At 37.6% G+C, this 26,559-nt stretch overlaps 1 protein-coding gene across 5 annotated transcripts in view; it reads left to right on the plus strand.

The window, feature by feature from the left end:
- Window positions 1-20,026, plus strand: part of TMPO (thymopoietin) — a 36,726-nt gene extending 16,700 nt beyond the window's left edge. Inside the window, exons 4-9 of one of the 5 annotated variants that reach the window (XM_066262119.1) lie at window positions 5,383-5,480; window positions 14,396-14,515; window positions 14,615-14,710; window positions 15,132-15,242; window positions 16,595-16,683; window positions 17,656-20,026. In XM_066262119.1, coding sequence (XP_066118216.1) covers window positions 5,383-5,480; window positions 14,396-14,515; window positions 14,615-14,710; window positions 15,132-15,242; window positions 16,595-16,683; window positions 17,656-17,941 — 800 coding nt within the window. In that variant the 3' untranslated portion in view covers window positions 17,942-20,026. Of the gene's footprint in view, window positions 1-836; window positions 3,559-5,382; window positions 5,481-14,395; window positions 14,516-14,614; window positions 14,711-15,131; window positions 15,243-16,594; window positions 16,684-17,655 lie in introns of those variants that run through there. The other 4 variants (XM_066262128.1, XM_066262137.1, XM_066262146.1 and 1 more) reach the window with 4 other exon arrangements.
- Window positions 20,027-26,559: the final 6,533 nt, after the last annotated feature.

Consider the following 26,559-nt stretch of genomic DNA (forward strand, 5'->3'; position numbering starts at 1 on the left):
AGATAAAATTTAAAATATTACCAAGACATGTAATTTTTGTTCATATCATTAATTTTACAAGAAGTTTATGTTAAATAGCTTTTTTGAAAACTATGAAATAGAAAAGTACAAATGTCTCATTTCACACGACCTAAAATTACCAGAATACTTGTCTTTTTTGGCTTCAGATTTTATTTTTCTAAGAGAATTACAAAGACAAAATTCCTCCATTTACCCTTTTTAAGTATTATCTCCATAGAAGCAACCACTATCATTTTTTGATAATGTATCTTTCCAGCCTATTTAAAAATACTGTCTATGCATCTATGTAATACATGGTATTATTTTATATTTTAAATATATAAATGATAGGCTAAATCTTGTCACTTTCCTTTATACTGTTATATTATCAAGATGTCATTGATTTATTCCTCTTAATATATAACAGTATGATTTACATATGCATGTTTTCTCTGTTGATAAGCATTTAAATTTTCAGTTCTTGCTAGATAATCTGATTTCAAGGCAATTTTTAAAGCAAATATTTTGACATTTTGGTAAACCATTTTAAAACGACTCATTTAAATATTTTTGAAAATAGAAGAAATAACTTTAGATTTTTATTATAAGAACAAGTTGATATTTAATTCCTTTACATGACATTTGCTAATTTCATGATTATTTATTTTGACCCAACTTGCTTATATGTCCATTATCATTTGCCTGTCAAATTGGTTGTTCAGAATATAAAATAGAGAGTCTTTTCCTTCAACAGCTCTATGTTAGCAAGGAGGCAAAGAATAAAATCAGCTTAAAACAAGTAATGCTTAAACTTCCTGCCTCTTTTGCCTCTACAGGAAAGAAGAAAGAACACAAGAAAGTGAAGTCCACTAGGGATTTTGTTCCTTTTTCTGAACTTCCAACTACTCCCTCTGGTGGATTTTTTCAGGGTATTTCTTTTCCTGAAATCTCCCCCCGTCCTCCTTTGGGCAGGACTGAACGACAGGCAGCTCAGAAAGTACACACTGCTAAGGGAGTCCCATCTAGGGAGCCTCTTATGGCCACAACCTTGCCTAGCAGGGAACAGTTGCAAAAGGTAGCTTCTGGAGGGAATTTGTCTCTTTCCTCCAATTCTAGACGTGATAGATGTTTAGAGAAAAGTTCTTCGACATCATCTCAGCATGAACTCACTGCCATGTTGGTCTCTGCTGCAGCTTCTCCTTCAGTGATTAAAGAAACCACCACTACTTGCTACACAGACATAGTAGAAAATATTTACTCTGGAGAGAAAAGTGGAATGCAGCCATTATGTACTGAGAGGTCCCATGGTTCAAGTCAGTCGATTCTCTCCAGTGAAAGGAAAACAGTAGAAGAGTCTGAGAGATCACGAGTAATTTCTCCACCACTTGCTCAGGCAATCAAAGATTATATCAATTCTCTGTTGGTCCAGAGTGGGGTAGGTAGTTTGCCTGGGGCTTCTAACTCTACGCCCCTACTGGATGTAGAAAATATATGGAAGAGAATTGATCAGTCTAATTTTCAAGAAACTGAATCCCTGTCTCCTCCACGAAAATTGCCTAGACTCAGTAAAAAGTCAGTAGAGGAAAAGGATTCAGGTTCCTTTGAGACATTTCAAAATATACATGGATCTGAACTGATGTCTTCTTTTGCCAAAACTGTTGTCTCTCACTCACTTGCTACCTTAGGCATAGAAATGTCTAAGCAATCACAGCATGATAAAGTAGATGCCCCAGAACTATCTTTTCCTTTCCACGAATCTATTTTAAAAGTAATTGAAGAGGAATGGCAGCAAATTGACAGGCAGCTGCCTTCATTGGCATGCAAGTATCCCATTTCTTCCAAAGAGGCAACACAGATACTATCAGTTCCAGAAGTAGATGATGAAATCCTGGGGTTTATTTCTGAAGCCACTCCACCAGCAGGCATTCAGGTAGCTCCAGCTGATAAACAAGTGGACTTAGCACTTTGTAGAACGTATGAAGCTGCAGCATCAGCATTGCGGATTGCAACCCATACTGCCTTTGTAGTACGGGCTCTGCAGGCTGACATTAGTCAGGCTGCACAAATTCTTAGCTCAGATCCTAGTCATGTCCAGCAGGCACTTGGAATTCTGAGCAAATCATATGATGCAGCCTCATTTCTTTGTGAAGCTGCATTTGATGAAGTAAAGGTGGCTGCCCATACCATGGGATCTTCTACTCTAGGTCGCCGTTATCTTTGGCTGAAGGATTGCAAAATTAATCTAGCTTCTAAGAATAAGCTGGCAATTACTCCCTTTAAAGGTGGGACACTGTTTGGAGAAGTACACAAAGTAGTTAAAAAGCGTGGAAATAAACGCTAACGTTAAAAATACAGACATCTATTTTATCTTTGATAGGGGAAACAGCAGATTTTCTAGGCAGTTTAAGTACTTTAAAACCAAAAAAAATTTTCTAAGGTCTTTTTAGTTTGCAGATGGGGCTAATTTTAAAGTGTCATGCTTCTACCCATCAAATTATAGTTCAAAAGTAATTGCCTACATGGAACTGCCTTTTTTGAAACGTTGCAGAGATAGAAAGCCTAATAAAATTTAAAGCTTTATAAATCATATTTTTATCTCAAGTAGTTCACTCTTCCCTACTTTACGTAAGATTTTATAACTCTTCAAAACTAAATTTTATTAACTAGAATATAAGTAGAATATTTATTGATCTTGATATTTTTTACTTCCAACAACTTACCTACATTTTTTCTTTCACTTTCTCACTTTTGTTTTTTACTTATGTCTACAGTGTCATTCATAATAGTCTAGATCATTGCAACTCAATGTGCGAGTCTACAAACTGTTACTGATCCACAGACAAGATAGCATGTACCAGAAAGTGAATCTAGACACACTTTTTAGATTGATGACAGGGTTTATATTTGGTAAAAATTTAGTTAGAGAAAAGTGTGCTGACCTACAGTGTGTTTAAGTGACTTATTTCTTCATGGACTGGTAGCCAACAGTTTGTGGACCACTTGACCATACTGCTTTTGACTATAATACTCTAAGCCAGTTCATTTTCACCATCACTGTAGTTTTTTAAGATAAACTAGACACTAGAAAGATGGAGCTTTTTAAGTAACACTTTTAAGGTATATTGTAGTTCGTAGGCTTCATTCTAAAAGCAAATTTAAGTTAGTCGGGGTTTTCTTTAAAGTCGTAAGAAATCATATTATATCCCAGTGTCTTTGTGTCTATATAAAACAGTATATAATCTTGTGTTTTTATTTCTGTGATTGTAAGATGAGAGAGTCTAACTGTAGAGGCATTTCATAATCAAATTTCTTTGTATTTTTATGGAAATAGTGTTAAGTATAAGCAAAATACAGTCCCTTGGGTACTTCTGGCCATTTTCTTAGTCTATACATGTTCATCTTTGCAGCTTTCTGAGAGTAATTTTATTTGTTATTTGTTTTCTGAAATGTACATGTATACATGTACCTACTAAGTGCTTTGTGACTTTAAAAATGTATTACTGTAGAATGCTTCTGCAAATTCAATAAAGTTGTTCAATTTGAACAGTTTTGTGTGGTCTCCAGAAACATGTTGTATGTGTGTTTTATTCTTGGAGTTGCAGTAAGTTAGATATTGTGGCTGAACATCCCTTTTATCATTTCATCATTGAAACTCACTTGACATTACAATGATACAGTTGAAAGTACTCTAAATACTGTTTTCTTTTTGAGTTTTTATTGACTGTAAAAGGAATTAATCTAACCAGATGCCTTATTTGTTTAAGTCAATTTCTGCTCAACTACTATTGAGTTCTTTGGGTGCCCGCTTTTTTCTTTTTTAATGTGTGAGGAGGGGAGATAGGCCAACTTCCACATACATCCCTATGGGGATCTACCTGGCAACCCTGATGCTCAAGTACTTTAAAGTGCCTGTGGCTGACAGGCTTAGACCTACTGAGCTATCCTCAGTGCCCAGGGCTCACACCATTGGCTGCAAGGGGCTGGGGGGGAGCAATCAGATAGTTGCTTCTCCTGTGTGCTCTGACCAGGGAAACAAACCCAGAACATCCATATGCTGGGTTGATGCTCAATCCACTGAGCCACCAGCCAGGGCCAGGATACTTTCTAATTCTTACAATCTGAGTTAACAAAGCTTAGATTTTATAGTGCTAAGGATTGTTTCAAATATAGATATATATATATATAGAGAGAGAGACCTATTAATAGGAGCTTTGGGGGGTGGAGGATAGAGTTGGTACCTTAATCCTAAATAAAGTTTGAACTAGCATGCGAAAAATAAAAATCACTGTTCATTTTGGGGAAACTAGGCAAGTAGACACTTGACTGACTAGTGCAAGAGTCGACAGCAGGACATGTGGCTATCTTGAGTGCTTTCTAGTACAACTGCATTGAGTTCATGCAAAACTAAGCTTTTAAGAATTAACTCCATTTCTGTCTCTGGTAAGAAAATAATTTAAAGTTTTTGATAAGTTTTAGAAGTGTCAACTGACATTTTGCTGTGCCATGATAAATGGCCACAAAATGTGAAAATTATAAATAAAATTTATGTCAGTTTTAATAAATCCTGCTCTTCAAATGGTGATATAATGAAGACTTAGGGGGATGGAATAAAGAAGTCTATAAAAAGATAAACGTTTATTTGAGTTATGTTAACTATTATGGTGGTATGTTAAGTAATACATATGCACTAGCTTCTCTTCAAATAATTGTTATTTGTGTTACTGGGAGTAGGGAGAAGTGGCCTGTGATAGGTTGTATTTTCTGCCACTAAGTGTCCTCCTTAACTCCTCGACTACCTAGGTATTTTATAATCACATCAAAAAAAGGAGGAGAGACTTAAACTTTTAGCGCTTATTAACATCATTACACTTACTGTTATTAGAAGCTGATACCATCTCTCTTTCTTTGTATGTTTGTTGGTTTGTTTGTTTTTTCATTAAAATTCCCTATCGCTTTTTTTTCATATTTCAAATTTTGAGTTAATAACTTACCTTTGCACTGTATGGACAAAAGATTGGTAATAACTATATATTTTAATATTTTTTTCCCACATCAAAATTGTTCTTAGTGAAAAGCCTCCATGGGAGCAGTTTGAATTTATTTTCTTTGAGGCTGTTAATTTCAGAAAAATGGGAGACTAGGAAGTTGTGATCAGAGTAGGGAGTGGGGGAAACGTACAGAAACAGAATAAAGAAAGAATGGAAAAGGAAAAAATTTAAAGACAAATCACAGTTAAACAGTTTGGGTCTCTTGAGGTAATACCAATACACAACTTGTTTTACATATTAGTGTGCCTAAAACCAGCATTCCAAACCAATGTCAAAACGGTTATAGTGTATTGTATGTTTCAGACAGTAATGGTTTCTCCGATGTTATTTCCAGACTCTAAAATAGAGCTCAAGCTTGAGAAGAGAGAACCACTAAAGGGCAGAGCAAAGACTCCAGTAACACTCAAGCAAAGAAGAGTTGAGCACAATCAGGTATCTTTAGTTTTATCACCACTGTATTCAGGCATAAGTCATCTCCAGGCAACACTAATTTGCCTATGTCCTAGGTTTTGTTTAATAGTTGAAATCCAGATTACAGCGTACTAAATAAAGTGTTCATTCCATTGTTCGTTAAATGGCATTAGAAACCTGAATTTTATGTGTGTTGGGGGGGAGGGTTATTTCAGTGGTGTAGCTTGTGCTTACTGCAAAAGCAAGTGTTTAATAACTGTCTCATTTGTGTTTGATTCTGTGCTGAGCATGGTTCAAAGTCAGTCATACTGCTTTGAATTTTTTTCTTTAGTTTTGATCATTTTTAATTTTTGTTTTCAATTACCATTGACATTTAACAATTATATTAGTTTTAGGTGTACAGTATAATGGTTACACATTTATGTAATTTATAAAGTGATCCTCTTGATAAGTCTAGTACCCACCTGGCACCATACATACTTATTACAATATTATTAACCTGACTCCCTATGCTGTGCTTTACATCCCCATTGACTATTTTGTGACCACCAGTCCGTCCTTCTCAATCCCTCCACCTCCTTCCGCCAGTCCCCCAGTGCTCTCTCATCTGGCAACCATCAGTTTGTTCTCTGCATCTAGGGGTCCGTTTCTATTTTGTTTTTTAGATTCCACCTATAAGTGAAATTATATGGTATTTGTCTAAGAAATATTTTAAAAGGTGGAAATGCCTAGATAATTCTGATATAATATCTTTAAAAGGCAGGGGAATGGTTTTATACTTTTGTTTTTATCTCTGGTTTTCTGGCTTTGCTTTTGCTTTTGCCTATTTTCTGTGACTTTCCCCTCAGCTCTGAAGCTCGTCTGGTCCTATCACCACACTGATTTCTTTCCTTGTATTAGATGAAAATTAACTTTTCTATTTGTGGGTGAGGCAAGATGTAGTTAATGCAGAAAGTAGGAAAATCTGGTGAAGGACACTAAAATAGACAAGCTTGGAGAATTTTGGCCCAGAGTATGAAAGCAAGATGGCATAGTGCTGGCAGGACTGCGTGACGGGTCAGGTAATAGGTTAAAAGGCTGGAGGAAGGATGGCATTAAAGATGGTTTGACAGGTGGTGGTTCTCAGTTTGGGAAGCTAGACTGAAGGCCAGGATAAATAGCCAAAGGAGTCGAGTTAGGAGATGACAGGCAGAATTAGTGGCCTTACATAGAAAATTTAAAACGTAGAAGGGGGTAATTAACGACCCTCCATCACAGAGCCTCAACAGTTGTCAACATTTTATCAGTTTTATTTCATTTTTACCTTAACCCTCTAGCTTTTTAAATTCTTGGGTTATGTTGTTTTGCTTTTTGCTGGAGTATATGAAAGCAAATCTCTGATGTGTTTTCACATTAAAATTTGATTAACTGTATTATCTCTAAGAGGTAGAAGCTGGTTTTTTACACACAATGCCATTATCATAGCTAGTACAATTAATTATTTTTCCTATCTAATCTGTTCAAATTTTTCCAGTTTCAGAAATCTCTCATGATTAAATTATTAAAATCATGATTCAATCAAACTTCAATTATTTGTGTGTTTTTTTATTTCTTAAATCTATAGCTATTTCCACTATAACTGTTCTCCTCCCTCCATTTAGTTGGTGAAGAAGCCAGTTTTGTGTACTACAGAATTTTCCACATTCTGGATTTGGCAGATTGCTTCTTCAGGTGTCACTTAATTTGCTCCTCCAGACCCTGGATTTCCTGTCATCTGGGAATGAGACTTATAGGAGGGCAATGTGATGACCTTTCTGTGATGATGGAAATGTTTTATATCTGCTGTCCATTATGGTAGCCCCGAGCCACAGGTGGATATTGAATACTTGAAATGTGGCTAATGTTGCTGAAAAACTAAAATTTTAATTTTGTAACTTAAATTTGAATTGCTACATGTGGTTAGTAACTATCATACTGGACAACACAGGTTATCCGGTTGGTTAGATTCAGGTTCAGTTTCTTGGACAAGAACACTATAAATGGTGTTGTGGCCTTCATATTGCATTATTTCAGTAGTCACATGATTTCTTTTTGGTCTTGCTAAAATTAGTTAATAATGGGTTCAAAGGTTTAGAGCCTAATCCATTCAGTATAAAGTTCCATGTTGCCCATTCATTTTATGGTTATGATAGCCATTTATGATTATAGTCCAGATCCATTCTTTCAGAGGTTGTAACATGACGATTTTTTTAATTTTCTCATCCCTTTACATCTATAACTGGAATTTTTTTATAAAGAACATTTCCCTTATGAGCTACCTGGCTGCCTTGAAATAAAGTTCAAATAGGAGAGCCAAAATAAATGTTTACTTGCCTTTTATTTTCTACTATTCAAATCAGTGTTCTAGTCACTTTGAAAGATGATCAGTAAAAGTTTTTGAACAGTATGGTTTTTCTGTTTTATGATCAATTGCAGTCATTCTTTTTGTGTGAGTTTAAATCATGTAATCTTCAGCCATTGGGAATTACTGAATTGGTTCTTGTCCCTTTTTTTTTTTTTTTCTTTATATTTCTGAAGCTGGAAACAGGGAGAGACAGACAGACTCCCGCATGCGCCCGACCGGGATCCACCCGGCACGCCCACCATGGGGCGACGCTCTGCCCACCAGGGGGCGATGCTCTGCCCATCCTGGGCGTCGCCATGTTGCGACCAGAGCCACTCTAGCGCCTGGGGCGGAGGCCACAGAGCCATCCCCAGCGCCCGGGCCATCTTTGCTCCAATGGAGCCTTGGCTGCGGGAGGGGAAGAGAGAGACAGAGAGGAAGGCGCGGCGGAGGGGTGGAGAAGCGAATGGGCGCTTCTCCTGTGTGCCCTGGCCGGGAATCGAACCCGGGTCCTCCGCACGCTAGGCCGACGCTCTACCGCTGAGCCAACCGGCCAGGGCGGTTCTTGTCCCTTTATTGGCCTTGTTTGTCTTTGATAGTTTCTTGTTTTGGGCACAATAAGATGTCCCGTGCTCATATATATATTTCCGGCTTTTTACATCAGCCATTTTTCTGAAGAACCTAATCCTTTTTTTTTTTAATTAATTTATTTTTTTACAGAGACAGTCAGAGAGAGCGATAGACAGGGACACACAGACAGGAATGGAGAGAGATGAGAAGCATCAGTCATTAGTTTTTCGTTGCACGTTGCAACACCTTAGTTGTTCATTGATTGCTTTCTCATATGTGCCTTGACCATGGGCCTTCAGCAGACCGAGTAACCCCTTGCTGGAGCCAGCGACCTTGGGTTCAAGCTGGTGGGCTTTTGCTCAAAGCAGATGATCCCGCGCTCAAGCTGGCGACCTCGATGTCTTGAACCTGGGTTCTCTGCATCCCAGTCCAATGCTCTATCCGCTGCGCCACCACCTGGACAGGCAAGAACCTAATTCTTTTAATAGAAAATATTATTTGGCGGCTACCTACAATCTGGGTGCTACGGTGTTCATTACTGTTGGATTTTCACTGCTTCTAGGCCTTTGTAGTGGGCAGAGCTAGGAGTACTTATTTTTTAGAAAGAAAATAGATTATGAATTCATCAAATGAATGAATGCAGGTCTTCTGTGTGTTATACTTGTATCTCTTTTCTCATGCTGAATATATTGAAATCATTGTTTTTTTCATATTTTTTAATTATTGGGAAACATGGATGTTTTTTATTTCTGGCTTCTTTGTTCTATCAATGAGTACTAGTTTTTATTAAGTTTTGGTTTATATTTTGTTTTTGTTTTTTGACTATATAAGTAAATACATAGTTTTTTATACTATACAGTCTGTCCATAAAGTCATGGTGCACTTTTGACCGGTCTCAGGAAAGCAACAAAAGATGATAGAAATGTGAAATCACCAGATAAAAGGAAAACCCTCCCAGTTTCTGTAGGATGATGTGGCAGCATGTGTGCATGCACAGATGATGACGTAACACCGTGTATACAGCGGAGCAGCCCACGGTCATGCCAGTCGAGATGTGGACGGTACAGAGGAAAGTTCAATGTGTTCTTTGGCTCGCTAAATTTGAATCTGTGACCAAAGTGTAACGTGAATATCGACACGTTTATAGTGAAGCGCCACCACATAGGAATAACATTACTCGGTGGGATAAGCAGTTGAAGGAAACCGGCAGTTTGGTGGAGAAACTCCGTTCCGGTAGGCCACCAGTCAGTGACAAGTCTGTAGAGGCTATACGGGATAGCTACCTAAGGAGCCCTAAAAAATCTGTGCGTGAGCCCACATCAAACTGCACTGAATAGGTATGAAACTGGGAGAGTTTTCCTTTTATTTGGTGCAGATTTCACATTTCTATCGTCTTTTGTTGCTTTCCTGTGACCGGTCAAAAGTGCACCATGACTTTACGGACACACTGTATATGCTCCCCTCAAAGAACAGAGTACTTGGCACATTTCTTTGTTTTTATCTAAGCACATATCTTGGAGATTACTCCATATCAAAATATAGTATAGCCATCTTCGTCATTGCTTTGTCCCACTGTGTGGTATTGCATTTTATGGGTGTACTATAAAATTAGTTAGCCACTCTTCTTTTGATGAATATTTGGATTGTTTCCAGTTATATGCTATTTTTAATAATGCAAAGATGAACCAGTAAATAACTTTTTACATGTGTCATTTAATATTTTAGCAAGTTTATCTTCTAGAAATCTAGAAGTGGAATTGCTGGGTATTTTTGCTAGATGTTCCCCTGCATAATAGTTGAAGCACTTTGCATTCCTACCATCATGTTTTACCTAAATCTTTAGTTCTTTGAAGAAGTTTTACTCTAAAGTAAGGTGGTTTTTAAAGAGCCTGTGATTACTTTTTTTTATAACCTAGTTTTGTGTAAATTTTTTGTTTATAGCTTGTATTTCTACTCACTGAGATTTATGGCCTCCTTTTAATAGCCAAGCTTCCTCACTGTCATGTGCCCCTACTGCCTAATGTCTTCTGAATAACTTTTTACTTGACAATTTATTGAATGGCACTGTGAGGTTTTTGTTTCTTCCCCCTGTTGTCTCCATGATAAATTCAGGACATACATAGAAAGAACATCTTGCTGAAAAATAGATGATACTGCAATTCGTATTTGGCCACAGAACATTTAGCAATCACATTAGCTATAATTTTTCATAGCAATGTATTTTTTTCTCAATAATTGCTTAGTCTATCTCCTAAGTAGTTATAACACTGAATTATAATTATTATTTTTAAATCTATTTTCTTCTCAAAGTTACTTGTTTATAGTGGATTCTGATAGAAAAAAATGTTTTTAATTTTCAAAGTATCTTTTCTCTGTGTGTAAAGGGTTGTCACTTAGTTATTTGTGAATATGATTACAGTAATTCTAAATTAGTGATGGTCAAGAATAAAATTCAAATTTGGTTGATTGTCTTCAACCAAAGAATTTAATAAATCTGAACAAAAGAAAGTAAAAATAACTTACTGGGGAAAGTTCATCCCACCCCTGTTCCCAACTATTCCCACAGGTAACTAGTGAGTTTCTGTGTTTCCTTTCACAGAAGAAAATAATCATTAAGTGGTACTTGGCCCTTTTGTTATTAACCATAATAGTTTTACTAGATGTTTGATAAAATTTTGATGAAGGAATTATTTTAGTTATTCAAAATAAAACATAGCATGGTAAGTTTTACAATTTGGTAGATAACTAATTTTAAGGAAAGTGATATCTTTTCCCCAAACCTTTTACCTTCATGGACATAGGTAAAATATCTGGTCTTTCTATTGTATCACTTGCATAAATGGACTTTATTAGACCTTTCAAGCAATGTAGTTTTTTTGTTTTTGTTTTTTTAGTGAGAGGGGAGGGAGAAAAAGAAAGGCAGAGACAGAGGGACAGGAAGGGAAAGAGATAGGAAGCATCAACTCATAGTTGCAGCACTTTAGTTGTTCATTGATTGCTTTTTCATATGTTCCTTGACTGGGGGCTCTAGCCGAGCTCAAGCCAACGGCCATGGGATCATGTCTGTGATCCCGTACTTAGGCTTGTGACCTTGGGGTTTCAAACCTGGGTCCTCAGAGTCCCAGGTCAGTGCTCTCTCACCACCTAGTCAGGCTCAAACAATGTAGTTTTAAATTTTAAATTATTTGAAGAGTTTTAAAGTACTGAGTATACATTGGTAATACCACATAGACTATTTTAAACTAGAATAATTTTCAAATACTTTTAATTTATTGGCATTGAGCAGTTAATTATTAAAGAGGCAGCAGTGTTGAAAGTAGTTTTTAAAAGTGCTTGGCTTTGAGATACATCATAAGTCAGCTATTCTCAAGTTGGACTAACAGACTGAATGGACAAGTGGATCTTCAAAAGGTAGACCTGCAGGCATTAACTAGGGAGTCCACAAGAGGGTCGAGAAGAACTCCGAGGAAAAGGGTGATTGATGCAAGGCTTATTGCTTAGAATTGGGTTTTTAGATTGGTAGGGTTTTAGTGATTATTTTACATTTATTGTTTTTGTTTTGTTTTCAAACTAAACTAATTATTCTCAACTCTGGCTGCACATTGCAATCCCTTCAGGAGCTATAAAAATTTACTGTGCACAGGCCATTCTAGATTCTGACTTGATTGGTCTAAGGCAGGGTTGGGGGCAGTTGATTTTTTTTTAAAAATGTCCCCAGGTGATGCTGTGCTGCAGGGATTAAGATTAAAACTACTGTTTCCTGCCTGACCAGGCGGTGGTGCAGTGGAGAGAGCGTCGGACTGGAATGCGGAGGACCCAGGTTCGAGACCCCAAGGTTACTAGCTTGGACCCAAGGTCGCTGCTTGAGCAAGGGTTACTCGGTCTGCTGTAGCCTGCGGTCAAGGCACATATGAGAAATCAATCAATGAACGACTAAAGTGCCACAAAGAAAAACTGATGATTGATGCTTCTCATCTCTTTCCGTTCCTGTCTGTCTGTCCTTATCTAGCCCTCTCTCTGACTCTCTCTCTGTCTGAAAAAAAAAACACACTACTGTTTCCTTTTAGTCAAATAATTGGGAACTTAACAAATAATAAGCAGTTATATGTATATGCAGTTTGTTCACAGATTGGTCTTTTTTTTCTTTTTGACAGAGAGAGGGACAGACAGATAGGAAGGGAGAGAGATGAGAACCATCAGTTCTTCGTTGTGACTCCTTAGTTGTTGGGGGGTGGGGGGGCTTCAGCAGAGCGAGCAACCTTGGGCTCAACCCAGCAACCATGGGGTCATGTCTATGATCCCACGCTCAAGCCAGCGGCCTCAGGGTTTTCAGCCTGGGTCCTCAGCGTCCCAGTTCAATGCCCTATTCCAGGGGTCCCCAAACTGCGGCCCCCTGAGGCCATTTATCCGGCCCCCGCCGCACTTCTGGAAGGGGCACCTCTTTCATTGGTGGTCAGTGAGAGGAGCATAGTTCCCATTGAAATACTGGTCAGTTTGTTGATTTAAATTTACTTGTTCTTTATTTTAAATATTGTATTTGTTCCCGTTTTTTTACTTCAAAATAAGATATGTGCAGTGTGCATAGGGATTTGTTCATAGTTTTTTTTTTATAGTCTGGCCCTCCCAACAGTCTGAGGGACAGTGAACTGGCCCCCTGTGTAAAAAGTTTGGGGACCCCTGTCCTATTCACTGCGCCTCCGCCTGGTCAGGCAGAGATTGGTCTTCTGACTAACATGTACATTCAGCAAAAATCTAATTGATATCAAGGAAAGGAACACAGAGATCCAGGTTGTGACAAAGAGACACTACAAAATGAGTTCTGAGACTGTGTCTGTACTTTATGGGTTTAGTACTAATACTTCCCAGCTAAATAAGCATGCTTATTGGATGACCACTATTGTCCCAGGACAAAAGTAAAATATATCCGTCTTTAAAATTAATAGATACTGACTCAGCTATAAAAAACATCCATTATCTAGATAAAATATTAGTTTGAAAAGCAAAAGTGACATATATAAGCGCACTTTAATATAATACCAATCATGGATGGCTGTTCTCTAGTTAAAAGAGTTTTAAAGGATCATCAGTGGCTTCAAAGTTGAGTAACTTGCTATTTGGGGTGCAGAATCTGCATTTTAACAAAAGCACCAGTTGATTAATACATATACTCCAGTTTGAGAAGCACTAGTCTAATGGTTTTCAAGCTATTTTATAAGGATTACTAACTTATTTTTTAAATGAAGGAACATTACTTGGCTTTTCAGGGAGAAATGAATCAGGACTGGAAGGTAACAATGGTCTATCACTATTACATTTCTAGCTCTCAAAAAAATTTTTCTAGCTCTCTCTAGTGGAGTGGTAGCACTTGAATGAGGCTTGGCACAGACACTTTAGGTGTGCATGGTCATGAAAGGGGACCAGGTTTTTGTTGCTGTTTAATTTTAATATCTGTTTATAAGAAGAGTTTGATACCTGGGAATTTTTAGGTTTAGGTAGCTGTATATGGCTTATAATTTAAACTGATGCTATGTATTTCAAATAATCCTAACCAAAGGCAAATAATAATGTTTAATCTATTTTAACAATTATACATTTTGTATTTTGTTTTTAAAGGAACTGACTTGTAACAAATAACTTTCTTATAAGTCAAAGAAAGTCATGCTCAGCCTCTCAGCCTGCTTTTTTGTTTAGGTGAAGAGATGCAGCTACAATCCTAGAGCCAAATAGCAAACAAGTCACAGAAGGAGTCAGTGATAAGTTGATGTGCTTTTTCTCCCCTCACTTCTGTAATAATTTGTGAGCTCCTATAGTCAGACCCTTGAGTGTGTTTTTACCATATATTATGTGGTTTCTGATACTTACATATTGGCTCAATCGATACATGTAGAAATATATTGAAGGCATAGCATTGGAGACTTTTTATGGCTTCTCAGTGTGCTAATATGGCCATTGTAAGGTGTTTGATGTTAGAATATGACTTTTTAATGTGTCAATGCTTGATTAGAGCTATTCTCGAGCTGGAATAACTGAGACTGAATGGACAAGTGGATCTTCAAAAGGCGGACCTCTGCAGGCATTAACTAGGGAGTCCACAAGAGGGTCAAGAAGAACTCCGAGGAAAAGGGTGATGCAAGGCTTATTGCTTAGAATTGGGTTTTCAGATTGGTAGGGTTTTAGTGATTATTTTATATTTATTGTTTTTGTTTTGTTTTCAAACTAACAGGTGGATACTTCAGAACATTTTCGTATAGATGGTGCAATAATTTCAGAGAGTACTCCCATAGCTGAAACTATAATGGCTTCAAGCAACGAAACCTTAGTAAATATGTTTCATAAACTATACAAGTGGTATTCTGTGTAAATTACCCTTAGCATTGGGGAGGTGGTGAATTTTGGCAAATCTCAAACTTAACATGGTTTTAAACATTAAATGATAAACTTATTTTTCCTCTATATTTCTGAATTTTAGATTTTACTCAATGTAGCCGAATTATATATATAAATTTAATTCATTGTACAAGAATCCAAAGTGTTATAAGGATACTTTTTTGCTAAAATATTTAAAGCACAATAAGGCTTCACATGTGAGAAACACTGAATATGTTCATTTCTGGGACCTTTGCCTAAATTTTTATTAAGGGAAAGTTCAAATATTACAGAAATAAAATATCTTTTCTTTTTTTCACATGTCTTTGTTATGTTTGGATAATTCTGAGTCTGAATAATTTGAATCTTGGCAGGTTGTCAATAGGGTGACTGGAAATTTCAAGCATGCAGCTCCTATTCTGCCAATCACTGAATTCTCAGACATATCCAGAAGAACACCAAAGAAACCATTGACAAGAGCTGAAGTAAATGAATAAAATTTAGATCGATGTTATCATTGATCTTTTAAAGAGGAAATATTTATATTTGTTTTTTGGAATGGGAGGGTACAGAGCTTTACTGGGGGATGTATGTGTGGGGATGTGTGTATATGCATATATTATTTTTAAGACATACTTTTAATTGGTGACAATAAAGAGTAACCAATATACTATGACATGCTAATACTATCCTCTTGCTACTGTGTGCCTCATAAGTTCCAGTTTTCAAGGGAGTGGTCATTAGTGTGCTGCTTATAACATGTTCTTTTTGTTATGGATGTGAGTTGAAAGTGTAACTGGGCAGTACGGGAGGCTATATTATCTTTTTTGAAAGGTTAAATAGTGGGACTTTAAAGTGACTTTGGATAATGGCTTCATTTGATTAACTCCTGTATAATTAAGCTTTAAAGTACTAACTGCATGATGCATTATAGTTTTCATGAATTGTTACCAACAGTTATTTTTATTAGGGCTTAAAGTTAAACACAGCTAAATAATCAGATTGTTTAAAAAGTATATATTTTGTGGGTTTTTAAATTTTATTTATTAATGGGTTTTATTCAATGAGAGAAAGGGGGAGGCAGAAATAGACTCCCGCTTGGGCCCTGACTGGAATCCACCCAGCAAGCCCACTAGGGAGCATTGCTCCATTGCTCAGCAACTGAGCTCTTCTTAGCTCCTGAGGGAGAGGCCATGGAGCCTCCTCAGCACCCAGGGCCAGCTGTCTCCAGTCGAGCCATGGCTGCAGAAGGGGAAGGGGGGGGAAGGAGTGGAGAAGCAGATGGGCACTTCTCCTGTGTGTCCTGACCAGGAATTGAACCAAGGATATCCATACAGTGGGCTGACGCTCTACCACGGAGCCAGCTGGCCAGGACCTATATTTTATGTTTTTTAAGTTAGGAAGATTAGATTGACGCTACTTAAAAAACTCATATACTAAAATTTGTTAAAGATTTATGTTAATTTGATATCTTCTATAATTATTTATTATAAAATTTTTAATGGAGGAAGAAACAATTCTACCTCCATAGCATGAGAAGTCCACTGGGGGAATATATTTTGCCATATTAGCTGCACTGAATATTTATTTTCTGACTTTAACTTTTAATGTGTAGCAATTTTTTTCTTCCCCAATTATCACATTAACTTATATCCACTTTGAAGAAATTGGGAGAGAGCCTTGGAAATGTGTGTATTTAGGCGATAATGAATTTAGAAATGGCAGTTAAAAGCTAGATAAGTTTAAATGTATTCTCATCTCAAATTTATATTTAAAATGTATTTTAATTGCTGCACATTTACACTGTCGTTTTTAACTGTTGTTTGTTTCTTATTAGGTGGGAGAAAAAACAGAGGAAAGAAGAATAGAAAGGGATATTCTTAAGGAAATGTTTCCCTTTGAAGCATCTACACCAACAGGAATTAGGTATTCAGATACATTGAAACAAGTAGTTAATTTTACTGAGGCATTTATATTTTCATTTATTCCACTTTTTAAAGGTATAATGGACAGGTAAAATTAAATATATATATATACACATATATATAGTGTGTTACAATATGATTTAATATACATAAATGAGGATTTTAATTCTTCACAAAGTTTTACCTGTGTTCTCAGAATTAAACCGTTCTTTTTGGAGCAGTTCTTCTAAGTTACTAATTCATATTCTGGAAAGTTCAGTCAGTTTCAAAGTTAACTTTTTTAAAGTAAAGTACTGTAGATAAATCATTTACCTACTGCCTGACCTGTGGTGGCGCAGTGGATAGAGCGTCGACCTGGAAATGGTGGGGTCACTGGTTCAAAGCCCTGGGCTTGCCTGGTCAAGGCACATACGGGAGTTGATGCTTCCGGCTCCTCCCCCCTTCTCTCTCTCTGTCTCTCCTCTCTCTCTGTCTCTCCCTCTCCTCTCTAAAATGAATAAATAAAAAATTAAAAAAAAATCATTTACCTACTATTTAATTCCTATTTTTAAATCTAAATGGAAACCTACTAAGAAGAAAACTGTTTTCCGAGATTTCTGTTTTCTGATTGAAGAGACTGTATTTAAATATCTGTTGAATTGTTTCCTGACTGAAGGAATCACACCAAACTAACTTATTTCTTCCTCTTATACCCTACATATATTATCAGAAAAACTTCTGAGAAGGCAAGTTTAGTGAATATTTATCAGTGTTCTGAATATTATTTTTTAATAAAAGATGTAACTTTTTAAATGGAAGATGTGTAGAAGATTTAAATACTAGACTGACATCACTATTTATATGTGACAATTTTCTACTGTTACCTCAGGGAATATGTTTGGAATTAGGGGTGGTAATAACATTTTATATTATTTATCGAACTCATGGCTTCATCTAAAACTGACTTTTATCTTTTCTCCTTTCACTCCAACAGCGCTAGTTGCCGCAGGCCAATCAAAGGGGCTGCAGGCCGGCCACTAGAACACAGTGATTTCAGGATGGAGGAATCTTACTCATCTAAATATATCCCTAAGTATGTTCCCTTGGCAGATATCAAATCAGAAAAGACAAAAAAGGGACGTGCCATTCCCATGTGGATAAAAATTTTGCTGTTTGTTATTGTGGCCACTTTCTTGTTTTTGGTCTATCAAGCTATGGAAACCAACCAAGGAAATCCATTCTCTCGTTTACGTTTTAACTACTCTGGAAATACCAACTGAATGATATCTCTTTGGCACACTCAACTTGGTCTCCTATTTTTAATAACTATAGAAAAACATTTGTGTACACTTGATTCAAGCTGAAAAATAATGTGATTTCACCTCAATAAATGTAGTATTCTATTGAAAAGCAAACAGGATATATAAATGGACTTCATTAAATGTTTTGGACATTGGACTAGTAGGAGATCACTTTGTGCCATACGAATAATCTTTTTTAGCTCTGGAACTTTTTTGTAGGCTTTATTTTTTTAATGTGGACATCTTATTTCATTTTTGAGAAAAATGTATATTGTTTCTGTGTACTTGGGAAACAAGAAGGGCAAGATGTATAATGTGAAGCTACACATTTAAATACTTTGAATTCTTACAGAAAAGATTTAAGAATTATTCTCTGCTGAATAAAAACTTTAGAGATATGTGAAACATGAAATTCAGTATGAGAAAATTTAACTTGGAGTTGTACTTTTTGTAACAGCAGCGAAGTTTGATGGTGTTTATGGGGAAAAGTACAGCAATAATCTCTTCTGTAACTTTTATTAATAGTAATGCTATTATTTGTAGCCCTATTGTACTCACTTTGTAAAAGATTTCTAATATCATGAATGTCCTACTTCAGTAAGACCCATTTAAATACAGTTGAATTTTAGCAGGGATCTTTTAAAGGAACATACATATACATGTTAGCTATTAGCTGGCTATACATGTTCTTAGAAGCTGTTAAGCTAGCTATAAGGCTATAATTGGAAACCTGTGCTTTTTATTTACAGCAAAAAATATTGTCAGTCCAGTTTGCTACCAAAATAGTTTTTAAGATAATTGTGTGTCTGTTTAAAAGTTAGGAACTTTACACACTGGTTTTAGCTTCCATTTGGATTCCTTATTGCACTGTCTTATGTTACCAAAAACAAATTTTGCCAAGTATTTTTGCCCTGTATTTCTCAATATAATTTGATTTAAGAGTACAGAAAATATTTGCTTTTAAATTACATAGTAAACTTCTCGGATACACAGTAGTTGATACATGAATTTGTGAACTCTTAATATGAGGCGGGCATTATGATTTTTGTGTATTCATAAAGTGGTTTCAGTTTTATCTTTTGGTTGATTTATTTTTTTAGCTAAAACTTACCTCATGTATAACTTGGTTAAGTAACTGAAATTTCAATAGAATCAAGTAAAACAAAAATTTTAAACTTACTCATTTGAGTTATTAATTTTACAGCCTTTGACCATAAAGCACACTAAAAACATAAGTTATTTTTAAATATCATCTGAAATAAAAAGATACTTTTAAAAAGAGGAAAAGCTGAAGATGTATATTTAGATCAGCACACAACTTTGGGTTGAATTAGTCCTATTCTGATATTTAGCTTTTAGATATTTTGTAGACATTTTTCACTTGGCAGTTTAGCAGAAATGTTTATAGGCCTGATACTGTGGAGGGGGCTAGAAACATACTCCTGCATCAGAAGCGCTTGCTGCTCTGTGGATAAGGGTTTCTTTGAGATGTGCCACATAGAGGGCAAGCTTTCCTCAACTTTTCTGCTTGTAAGGTAATAGGCCCTGCCCAGATAGCTCAGTTGTTTGGAGCGTCGTCCAGAAGTGCAGAGGTTGCCAGTTCAGTCCCTGGTCAGGGCACATACAGGAGCCCTGTTTCTGTAGTGCTTGCTCTCTCTTTCTCTCTCTCTAAAATAAGTAAAAACTTAAAAAAAAAAGGGCAATAGCAGTCTCCTTTCACTTCCTCTGTTTTTAAACTTTGTTTCCCATTTTGTTTTCATTCTTTTGTTTATAATTAGAAATTGTGAGAAGCTGCATTTAATGTTTAAAAATGAGGGACGATAAATCAGACTATGTATGTAAGATCAATTTTCTCATAGGAAAGGTATGGTCCAAAATAGCAAAGGTAGACCAGGTAAAACATGTAGCCTTTTATTTTTAATGTGTATTTGGTCTTTTGTCGGTGTCTGTTTATTCCAGTAGAATGAATATGCCCTTAATGTAAATGCAAAGCGTTTCTTCCTGATTAAACTGTAGATGTAGACTTTACAATATAATTCAACAATAAAAAGTAATTAACCTCTAGTTTTGTCATTGCAATAAATGCTTTTTACATAGAACAAACTATAAAATTTCCTGGTAACATTTTTTATGTGGTATTTATGGATTGTTGAGTTTTAGTTCTCATTTCAATCAACTCCTCTGATTTGCTTCTAATCACTGTAGTAATCGGGTCCTTGTTTATTCATCAATAAGCAAATGTATAGCCATTATACTTAGAACAATTACAGAGACACCTTGACCACTCACTACAATGTGGTAGCTACTTCTTTTCAGTTATGTCCTCTTAACTGCCCAGGTATATGTCTTCTCTATAGCACTCATGGTTGTTAGTCTTGCTCTGAGACTAATCAGAAATTTTACTGTTGTACATATATCCCAGAGCTGTGTTCACAAGGATCAAAGTGCCTTTGTCTCTTCATCATCCATGTGTCCCCAGAGGTGATTTTATTTAAATTAGTGATTCTCATAGTAATATATTTGGTATAATTAACTAGATAGGAAATAGCATCAAAGGCCTAAAATAACAATAAAGTGTGCTTTTATTGAATACTTACTATGTACTAATAGTATTCTGTGTACTTGATATGTATTGACTCACTTAATCCTCGTGCTACTCCTATGAACTAGGTATTTTCTTATTCCCATATTACAAATGAGGAAAATGATGCTCAGAGGGGTTAAGAAACTTGCCCAAGTTTGCACAGCTGGGAAATCAGGGGATCTAAAAGACCAATGATGAGTTCATACTCTATACCACTTCTGTTTATTTTAGCCTTTCTCTCTGCATGACTGATGGTGCTTCTAAGTTCCAGACCTCTGGGGACTTTTTTTTTTTTTAATTAATTTATTTATTTTTAACAGAGACAGAGAGAGAGTCAGAGAGAGGGATAGACAGGGACAGACAGACAGGAATGGAGAGATGAGAAGCATCAATCATTAGTTTTTCGTTGCGCATTGCGACACCTTAGTTGTTCATTGATTGCTTTCTCATATGTGCCTTGACCATGGGCCTTCAGCAGACCGAGTAACCCCTTGCTCGAGCCAGACGAGCCCATGTTCAAGCTGGCAACCTCGGGGTCTCGAACCTGGGTCCTCAGCATCCCAGTCTGACGCTCTATCCACTGCGCCACTGCCTGGTCATGCTGGGGATTTTTTTAAAGCTTACTTCTACATTGAATCTTCCTCCGTGGTCATTTAAGTTGAAGCCTTTACCTTTGTTAATTCATTTCTTTTTTCTTTTTTTTTTGTATTTTTCTGAAGCTGGAAACGGGGAGATACAGTCAGACAGACTCCCGCATGCGCCTGACCGGGATCCACCCGGCACGCCCACCAGGGGCAACGCCCTGCCCACCAGGGGGCGTTGCTCTGTTGCAACCAGAGCCACTCTAGCGCCTGGGGCAGAGGCCAAGGAGTCATTCCCAGCGCCCAGGCCATCTTTGCTCCAATGGAGCCTCGGCTGAGGGAGGGGAAGAGAGAGACAGAGAGGAAGGAGAGGGGGAGGGGTGGAGAAGCAGATGGGCGCTTCTCCTGTGTGCCCTGGCCGGGAATCGAACCCGGGACTTCTGCACGCCAGGCCGACGCTCTACCACTGAGCCAACCGGCCAGGGCCATTTTCAATTTTTTAATGTTTTCATTATCATACATTTCTGAAACATTGTCTTTGGATGTTTTATTTCTCTTCTGTACTCTGTTATTGTGTAAAACATTTGCTTTTTAGTAATAGAGTCTCAACAGGAAGAGGCTACAAACATGTACTCTGTCACCTTGAATTAGCAGTTACAGGGAGCTTTTCAGAGTTCACATACTGATCTCCCATCAAAGATTTGGGAAGAGCCCCAGCCAGAAAGCTTGGTTGCTTAGAGCGTCGGCCCGAGGCGCAGAGGTTGCCAGTTTGGTCTCCAGGCACATACAGGAACAGCTCAGTGTGCCTCTCTCTTTTCCTCTCTCACTGGAATTAATAAATACACAAAAATGTTAATTAAAAAAAATTGGGAAAAAGACATGGAGTTTTGAGTGCAGGGGCACTCAGAACAGATCGATTCTGTTATGGTGTAGAATCAGTTGAATTGGCACTTGATGTCATTTATGCTGTAGTCACAGTGCTTTGAAAGTTATTGCTTGTAAAAGCTTACTATCCACTTCAGCCATTTGATACCTCCTCTGTATCAGGTATAGTGTTTTGCAGTTTTGGGATGCAGTTTTAGAAATGTCTTTAAATTTATCTTAGTCTTTTGGGAAGTTTGAAAAAGAAAAATACTGAACATTCCATTAACTAATAGCAATACGTATAGGTTTATTAGCAAGTTAAATATTACTAATTGTTCTCTATTGTATTGAGAGGAAATACTATGTTTACCTCTGAGAAGGCAAAGATCCAAAAATTTGTTAGCTCTTTGCAATAAATTAAGGCTGATTATGAAATACAGTCCTCTTAATCATATGCTTTTATGCTAGAGCACTACTGACTTTATTGTCAAGAATTGAACACATTGATCTTGTGATAGTGCATTCATAATGTTAAATTGTGAAGCAGTATAAATGGTATTTGTTTTATTTGTCCTAGTAACAAATTATAATGTTTATCATACATGGTTTGATTGGGAGGAATGTCATCTATTGCTATATAACCTCAAATTTTAGCAGCTTAAAACAATTGTTGCAATTTCTATGAGTCAGAAATCAGGCAGAGACTTAGCTGTAAGGTTCTCACTCGAGCTTATGGCTTTGTAATTAAACTGTCTGCCAAGGCTCAACTGGGGACAGAATCTGCTTCCAAGCTGACATAGTAGTTGGCAGGCCTCAGTTTCTTACGACTGCGGGCTGCAGACACCATAGGTTAGCTGAGTGCACTCATGTGGCAGCTGGCTCCTCCAAGAGCAATGCAAGACAGAAAGTGGACCCAGGACTGAAGACGCAGCGTTACATAACCTAATATTGGAAGTGATATACTATCACTTGCCAGATTATAGTGTTTTTACAGATCTACTCTGATAAAAGGGGAAGGGACTACATAAAAGTGAATATATTAATCTGAGGCATTATATAGATAAAATAGTTCACCCTTATCTGTGGGGGATGCATTCCAAGCCCCTCGGTGGATATCTGAAACCACGCTAGTACTGAACCCTATGTATACTATTGTTTTTTCCAATACCTATTTGCCTTTAATAGGCTCATTTGTAATTTAGGCAGTTAGAAATAATAATAGGATAATTATACTCTAGTAAAATGTAAATGAGGTATTATATCCTGTATTATACTTACCCTTTTTCTATGAGGGGATAAAGTACTTACACGAGGAAGTGAGGTGAGTGACATAGGCATTGTGACATAATGTAGACTGCCTTGAACACAAGCCTTGCAACATGGTGAAAGTCTGATAATAGAAGGCTACTACATGACTGACAGGCAGCATGTACACTGGGTGCTCTGGACAAGGATAATTCACACCATGGGTTGGATAGGGTGGGACAGTGCAAGATTTCATTTTACTCAGAATGGCACACAATTGTAAACTTGTTTATTTCTGGACTTTTCCACTTAATATCTGGACTGTGGTTGACTGAAGGTAACTGAAAAACTGCAGAAAGTTAAATTGCAGATAAGGGGAGGCACTGTGTTTAACTGGGTCATGCTATAGTGTTTGAAAACAATATTAAGTGTTGCTTGGAATTCATATGGACCTTTCTTTGGGTGTTCACTTTGATCTATTCATTTAAAAATAATTATTGATCTATTCATTTAAAAATGATTATATATGAAATTAAATATGAATGGATAGCAATGAGACGGGAGACAAGTAAGTTGGAGTTACCTTTCAGAGGTAAATTCAACAGACTTCCTCATTAATAGAGAAGAAAATGTAAGAAACTACCTAAAGGTATTTTATTTGTTTGGCTTAGTGGGAGGTGGTGCAAGTCGCTGAAAGAATTTTTTTTAATTGTTTTTTAAAGTCTGACCCGGCGGTAGCACAATGGATAGAGCGTTGGACTGGCATGCAGAGGACCCAGGTTTGAAACCCCAAGGTCGCCAGCTTAAGCACCGGGTTGCTCACTTGAGTGTGGGATCAGACATGACCTCCATGGTCACTGGCTTGAGCAAAGGGTCACTGGCTCTGCTGGAGCCCCCTGGTCAAGCACTTATGAGGAAGCAATCAGTGAACAACTAAGGTGCCGCAATGAATAATTGATGCTTCTCATCTCTCTCCTTTCCTGTATTATCTGTCCCTCTCTGTCACAAAAAATTTTTTTTTAATTTTTTTAAGGATTTTGATTTATTGATTTCAGAGAGGAGAGAAGGGGGAGGAATGGGCAGCATCAACTCGTAGTTGTCTCATGTATGTGCTGAAAGGATTTTAAAGGCAGGATAAATGTGGGGAAAGAAGGTAGACTTTGGGTCTGAATACCTTGAATTTGACATCCATGTTGAGACGTTCAAGCACCAACATTTCTTCACATATAGTAAGCACTTAGGTACTATGTGAATAAGTCAGGTGACTGAAGCTTAGGAGAGAAACTAGATGTTGGAAGTCCATAGCAGACATATATTCCAAGTGATGCGAAGATGTGAGAATATCCACAGATTTGGAAATGAGGAATGGGTAAGGATAAATATCAGTACTTAAGGGATGGGTAATAGAGGAAGACCAGGGGAATGCAGTGTTGATGAAAAGAGCATTTTAAGAAGATTGGTCAGCCCTGGCTGTTTGTCTCTGTAACAGAGCGTCAGCCCAGTGTGTGGACATCCCGGGTTCAATTCTTGGTCATGACACACAGAAGTGCCCATCTGCTTCTCCACCCCTCCCCCTCTTGCTTCTCTCTCTCTCTTCCTCTCCAGCAGCCATGGCTTGATTGGAGTGAGTTGGCCCCAGGTGCTGAGGATGCCTCCATGGCTTTCACCTCAGGTGTTAACTCAGTTGCTGAGCATCAGAGCAACGTCCCAGATGGGCAGACTATTGCCCCTTAGTGGGCTTGCTGGGTGGATCTTAGTTGGGGCCCATGTAGGGATCTGTCTCTGCCTCCTCTCCTCTCACAGAATTAAGAAGGAAGGAGGGGAGGAAAGGAGGCAGCGAGGGAGGGAGGGAGGGAAGGGAGGGAGAGAAAGAAACCACTGGTCAACAGTTACCTTGAGTAAAATATGGGCAGAGAAATGATGTCTCCTAAATAAAATCAGACGACTTCAGTGAGAATTTCAGTGTTACAGAAGTGGAGACAGCTCTAAGATGACTAAGACAGCAACTTGGGAGACACTATTCAACCAGCACACAGATCAGTAAACAGTCTCCCAGAGCACTGGCTGGATAGTTTAGAGCTTCATCCTGATGTGCAAAGGTTGCCAGTTCAATTCCTGGTCAGGGTGCATACAAGAACATGCTGGATGTTTCTGTCTCCCTCCTTCCCTTCCCCTCTCCCTAAAATCAATAATTTATTATTAATTATTAAGTGAGAGGTGGGGAGGCAGAGAGATAGACTCTAGTGTGCAGCCCAACCAGGATCCCCCTGGCAAGCCCCCTACCTGGCCATGCTCTGCTCATCTGAGACTGCTGCTCTGTTGCTTGGCAACTGGGCTATTTTAGAGCCTGAGGTGGAGGCCATAGAGCCATCCTTGGAGCCCAGGGCCAACTTGCTCCAAACATTTGAGCCAGTGGTAGTTAGCCTGGTCCCTACCGCCCACTAGTGGGTGTTCCAGCTTTCATGGTGGACGGTAGTGGAGCAACCAAAGTATAAATAAAAAGATAAATTTAACTATAGTAAGTTGTTTTATAAAGATTTATTCTGCCAAACAGTGAAAATCCGACATAAAGAACTTGGTAAGTAATTATTATTATATGCTTTAACTTGCTGTAACTCTGCTTTACAAATTTTCTAAAGTAAAGTTACTTCCCTACTTTATAAATCACCATTACTGTGGAACCGGTGGACGGTTAGAAAATTTTACTACTAACAGATACAAACATGGGCGGTAGGTATAAAAAGGTTGACTACCCCTGATTTGAGCCATGGCTACGGATAGGTGCGATGAGAGTCAGAAGGGGGAAGTGTGGAGAAGCAAAAGGTTGCTTCTCCTGCGTTCCCTGACCGGGAATTGAACCCAGGACTTCCACATGCCTGGCCAACACTGGACCTCTGAGCCAACCGGCCAGGGCCTAAAATCAATAAATTTTTAAAATATAATTAGAAAAAAAGAAATAGTCCCCCATAGACTTATCTCCCTTCTAGTTTTTATCCCTTTCTAACCTAAACCCCCTCCTAGAGCAACCACTGTGATGACAAAAATAACACCATGAATTTCTTTTCCAGGCTTTTCAACTTTGTAAATAAAACTGTACATTTTGTGCTCAGTAGCTCTCATTTAACTTTGTGAGATTAATCTATATATAAATATGTAGTGGTGGATTGTTGTCATAATGTATTTTGTATGGATATAGCATAATTTATCATTTTAACTGTTAATGGGCATTTGGCTAGTACCACATATGCTGCTACGAATCTGCATATTTTTGGTAGGTGCGCATAACTTTCTGTCTGTTCAGCTACTGGGTTTGCTTATGTGCC

This window comes from Saccopteryx bilineata, chromosome 1 (genome assembly GCF_036850765.1).
Source record: "Saccopteryx bilineata isolate mSacBil1 chromosome 1, mSacBil1_pri_phased_curated, whole genome shotgun sequence".
Taxonomy (NCBI): domain Eukaryota; kingdom Metazoa; phylum Chordata; class Mammalia; order Chiroptera; family Emballonuridae; genus Saccopteryx; species Saccopteryx bilineata.